The 5,598-nt window shown below is 40.1% G+C and overlaps 1 protein-coding gene across 1 annotated transcript in view; it reads left to right on the plus strand.

Annotated features, from left to right (window-relative positions):
- Positions 1-5,598, plus strand: part of ANO1 (anoctamin 1, calcium activated chloride channel) — a 44,020-nt gene that overhangs the window by 14,526 nt on the left and 23,896 nt on the right. The window contains exons 7-9 of the mRNA XM_009079594.1: positions 425-480; positions 2,119-2,160; positions 5,516-5,580. Coding sequence (XP_009077842.1) covers positions 425-480; positions 2,119-2,160; positions 5,516-5,580 — 163 coding nt within the window. The remainder of the gene's footprint in view (positions 1-424; positions 481-2,118; positions 2,161-5,515; positions 5,581-5,598) is intronic.

Below are 5,598 nucleotides of genomic sequence, written 5' to 3' on the forward strand. Positions count from 1 at the left end.
ATTCTTTGTGTGGATGATGTGTGCTTATGCCTGTTCCATATGCCATCAATTCCAGCCATATTCTTCTTGTGATCGAGCCTTCTGCTACACTCTCAAGTCTGCAGGCTTTGCCCTTCAATCAAACTGACTTCTCAGAAAATGTAATTTATTTTAATGACTAATTTCGAGTCATTGGCTTCTAATTCTTGATTCTCAAATATATATGACTTCCTCTTGCTCTCTGCAGTTTTCCATTTCATAAAATGAGTCATGTATAATAACCTATATGATTAAAAATGAAACTACATGGAAAGGAATGAGATGGCAGAAAAATCATTATCTGATCAAATGACTGTTATTTTGAGGGAAATCTCCAGGAAGGATGATAAAGTGAGACTGTCTAACCTGGAAATTATAAATAACTGTTATGTCTTTATTTTTCAAGGGATCACCAGCCTGCTTGCCAATGGAGTTTACAGTGCTGCATATCCCTTGCATGACGTAAGTGATCTTGCAATATATTTTACATGTCACCAAGAAATCCTTCATGTGTTCTGTAGTAATGGCATCATCCCAAACACAAGGGTTTCAGGTCCCATTTTACATGTCACCAAGAAATCCTTCGTGTGTTCTGTAGTGATGGCATCATCCCAAACACAAGGGTTTCAGGTCCTGATTTCCTGCTTGCTTGTGTCATGACTGCAGTAACTTCTGCAGGGTGGTCAATCACTCTGCCTCACTTTGAATGAATTCCCCACTCTGTTCCACCTCTGATGAGCAGAAGTGACCTTTGAATGTAACATCAGAAGAGTTTTTTCGGCCATTTAGCAAATGAAATGCTTGTTATTTTCTGACCTTCTGCTCCCAAGATCCCTGGCATCACTGCTAGGAAACATATTTATTCCTGTGGCTGGTTCCCTCATTCACATCTCCCTGTGTCCCCCTTGGCAGTACACAGATGTCAGTAGCTGTGTGTCCATGCAATTAGTTGCCACTGGAGGAAAAACCACAAGCAAAGATTTGAAGTGACATATTTCATGGGACTGGATGTGACTGCAAACCTTACTGATAAAATCTGCTTTGGAGCAGTTCAGTAAGATGTCAAGACTGTGTTTCACTGTAGTGCTCATCTAGAGGGTTAGAGACAGCTATGGAATTTTGGTGGCACCCATAGCTGAGCTGGGCATCCCCATCCTGCAGAGGTGCACACAGCTGGATGCTGATCACATCTGTACTTAGAGGTGCTGGGTACAACTAGAATGGACAAGCTTAGCTTGACCCTCACAGGAAAGCTTGACAGATGTCAGGGGGACGTGGCAGTCATGCTGCTTGCTCCTGATGGACTGTGTGAGCATCCAAGGGCTGGGGAGCCTCGTGCCAGTTTTCCAGCCTGGCATGTGAAGATGAAGTGTGTCTTCCTAGTTTTCTCCTCCCCACACTCACACTGGTTTTACTTGGAGCTGTGAGAGTTTTATCTTGGAGTAACCAAGACCAGAACAGCCTCTTTATCTGCCTGATGTTTATCATAAATGTCAGGATTCTCAATACAGCAGTATCACTTATAAATCCAGAAAGGTTCAATAAACTTCTCCAACTACAGCAGTATCACTTAGAAATCCATCCAGAAAGGTTCAATAAACTTCTCCACATGTTCTCATCTCACATCTTTAGACAGCTACTGATAGACTTGTATATAAGTTATTTATTGTCTTAGTTTGCTCCTTTATCATATTTAAAAATAGCTCTGAATTAAAACCTCAAATCTAATCAGCCCTGAGTGTTTGGAGAGTCTGGATAGGAATCAGCTCTCTCAGCTGGTTTCTTCTCTTTGAAGTGGACTGAGCTGAACCTCAAATGCAATGGCAATACTGCATCCTTTTCCTTGACATTTTTAGGCCACCTTTATCACTTATTCATTCCTTTTCCCCCAATGACAGACACTATTACTCTTTCTTAATGTGTCTGACGACAGAAGACAAAGTGTGCTATGACAAATGGGCTCCTAAAATACAGCATTATTTTACAGATTGCTTTTTCTGGTTTTGATGCATTAAGTGAGTGGGATACACGGGTATGCAAGATGCAGAGCAGTTCTGGGCACGACTCACTGAATGACGCAGATGTTCTCTCTTTTTAAAGGGTGACTATGAAGGTGAAAACGTGGAACCTAATGACAGAAAAGTAAGTTGATACAAGGGGGTTTAACATACAAGAGTCTCAGCCTGAAGAGTCACCTGTTGGAATCTGCATGTTTGCCAGGATTTCACAGAAGATACTGCAAAAAGGCACTAAGGGCCAAGCAGAGCTACAGAAATACTTTCCAGTGTTAAATTTGTCCAAATGTGGAATGCAGTATGCATATGTATAAACTAGTTAGCTTGATAATTATATCTTTCATGCTATGTTGGTAAAAATATTGACAGCATTTATGCATAACTCCTCCTGAAGTGCAGATGTCATGATGCAATGATGTCATTTCAGGCCAGCTCTGATGAGAATATGCTCAGTCATATTCTGGTATCTGTATTGGACATAAAACCTGCTTCATTCTCTGGCAAGCTCTGGTCTCTGGATTGATATGCTGCTGATCTGCAGTGTGAGGGTCAGAATTGGGTGGAGGCAGTTGAAAGCATAAGCATAAAACTGAATATTTATCAGGAATAAGACACCCTCAGCAAAGCTTTAATATGCACAGTTCAGCCAGAAACTGCTCTGTGGGTGTATACTGAGGCATCACTTTTTTGCTTAAGTCAGTGGTTTAAATTGTGGTTCTATTGTCTATATAGTGAAAGGCATTTGTTCATCGTAGTAAAATAAATAGGATTTATTCTAAGGAAATACTTTTCCTAAGAAGAAACCAAATTTTTCGCCCTTTGCAGAAATGTTGATTTCTTAAATTCAAAGTACACTTACTATATCCTCGCATCACACTTCCTAAAGAAGTTCCTGGACCAGACAAAAACTGAAATAGTGAGGTTACAACTAGTTCTCTCAGGAGAAACTGCTAAATTTGGGTGTCATATGTTGAGTTTTCAGGCCTGAAACTTTGCCTTTCCCGTTTGTTTCATGGTTTCATCTCCAGAGAAATGCTCTGGACATTCAGGTTGTAGGAAAAGCAGGTTTAAAGACCTTCAGGTTGGACATATAAAAATAGGTACTCAAAATGAACAGTCTGCCGAGCCTTAAGATGCAAATTGCTCATCAACAGACAGCAGATATTATTTCCCTCCCTCTGCTGATTTGTGTTATAAATACCACATACCTGTCATTTCATTATTAAGCAACACATTGCTCAACCAAAAATAGGATGAAAGTCCATGTTTTCTGAAAGTGCCTAGATTATCATCTTCATTACTAACGTTTCAAATCTCACAAATTCACTCATTTCACAAGTCCACTGTGTATTTGGAAATGTTTACCTTGGCTTTTGACTTCCAGTTCCCTCAAATAATCTTTTGGTGTGTTTTGGCATGTCTCTTCTGGTTTCTTGAAGCTTTCTTTAATCTAATCCAGTACTAGGCTAGGTCTGTGCCTTTTTTAACAACAGAATTAAAGATTTGAGGCATAAAAATGAAGTAAATATTTAGGTCTAGTGCACTGATCTCCTCTAATCATGTCTTTGAAGCTGTGCTTTGAATATCAGGCTGATAAATGTCAGGATAAATGAGATAATTCATTTGTACTTCAGGCACAAATTTGGTTTCAAGTGGACAAAACTAAAACATGGCACTGATGCAAAATTTCCTTAGCTTAGTATTTTCCTGATATGACTGACCATCTTAGATCACAGCAAAGGATCCTAATTTCCTGCACAAACTCAGGTGTAAAAATGAAGTTAAAAAAATAGTAATAAAAGGAAGGGTCTTAGCTAGTGCACGTGGATGCTGAGGTGTCCCAAACCATCGTTTCCCAGACATAGGTAATTGGCCTTAAACTTTTGGAAAATGTGTTTGAAAGAAACCTAAACCAGAATAAAATTAAGGTTTACAAGAATACTGCAGTTTAATAAAGCTGCTGTTAGGTTAGAGTTTCTGCTCTTGCAGTTGTAAGGAAATTAATAAAGATTAATGATTTGGGATTGCAGAAGGGAAAACCCATATTACACTTCAGATTTTGACGTCATATTTCTGTAAAAGTTAAGGAGTTGCATTTTTTTTGAGTGACTTGAACCATTTGTATGAGAAGTACAGCAGTTCAGCTTGGAAACTCTGCGTTCATGTTTGGCAGGAGAATTCCAAAACTGCTCTAGCAATGTTTGGTGTATGACTTCTCTGTGATAAAGTGTGAGCAGGAGGAATGGGCACAGCCAGCAGCCTGGCTCCAGTCTGCCCTTCCTTGCTTTGCTGTATTTCCCTGGAGAGATGTAGGAGGTTGACAGCTGTCATGTTTCTCATGATAAAATAGCCTAGAGATTTAGGGAATAACATCCTGTTTGGCCTCTTCTTCTATGAACAAGATTAATCATGTTGCCCTCCCTGTAATGATACTGGTTTAGGTCTTGGTTCCCCATTGAGTTTCTTCCAAAGCTGAACTGGATGTACAGCTGTCACTCACCTTTGGAGGGTTGTGTAACCAAGCTCTGACATTTTCTTTTATTACCCCATATTCAGCAAAAATAAATAAGTCAGCAGTAGTCAGTTTGTGCTCTTACATTTGAGAAAAAAGGAAAACAATGATGTTGTTGAATTGATGAAAACAGAAGTGACCATCAAAATATCTTGAAATATCAATCTTTGGTCCAGGCACATCCTGCGACTAAATTTGTGTCACTGGGATGAAGAGGAGAGGTGGAGCCATCACCTCCTCTGTGGAGGTGACCAGAGCCCAGTTCACCTTCTTCAGTAGTTTTTGGATTCTTGCTCACTCTTTTAGCTGAACTGAATTAAGAAAAGAAGTCAGGTCTGAGAAGCACTATTTAGATATTTTACGAAATAAAGGATAAGTTGAAGGTCTCAGAGGAACCTATTTTTGTGAGGGACTCAATTTCCTAAATCAGTAATGGGGATCATTGTTTTTCTTGGCCCATATCCTAACCAAAAGGAAGAGTGCAAATCATTGGGTTCTTGTGGTTTAAAGCTGGAAAAATCCTAAATGCAGCCATTGAGGCACCTCTGCACAGCACCTCTTGATGGGTGCTGAATTATGTAGTTTTTATAATGAAAGCAAACCAGCTTATTCTTTTTCTGTCTTCTACCTGAATGTATATTCACTTTTCACATCCATTCTCCTGGAGACCTATGGATCATAAAATCAGGACTGCTCTCCCTGTCTCCACTGTGGTTATCCACCAGTCCAGTTACTGAAGAGCCTTTTAATGTACTGGAATTCATCACTGTATTAGAGTATGCCAATTCATCACATTTATTTTTAATACTTTATGCAGACAGTGTGTATTGGCACACTCTGGGTCTTACCACAGCATGGTAAGACCAGATCCACAGTGTGAGCTCTGCAGTTTGCTGGGGCCAAAGGACCAGAGGAGAACACACTGGTGTACACAGTGCTGCAGCTCTCACCTTGCCTTTCTGTTTTCCAGCTGCTGTGTGAGGAATGGGCAAGCTATGGAGTCTTCTATAAATACCAGCCAATCGACCTGGTGAGGTGAGAGTTCAGCCCTCA

Source organism: Acanthisitta chloris, unplaced genomic scaffold (genome assembly GCF_000695815.1).
Source record: "Acanthisitta chloris isolate BGI_N310 unplaced genomic scaffold, ASM69581v1 scaffold648, whole genome shotgun sequence".
In the NCBI taxonomy this organism is placed as follows: domain Eukaryota; kingdom Metazoa; phylum Chordata; class Aves; order Passeriformes; family Acanthisittidae; genus Acanthisitta; species Acanthisitta chloris.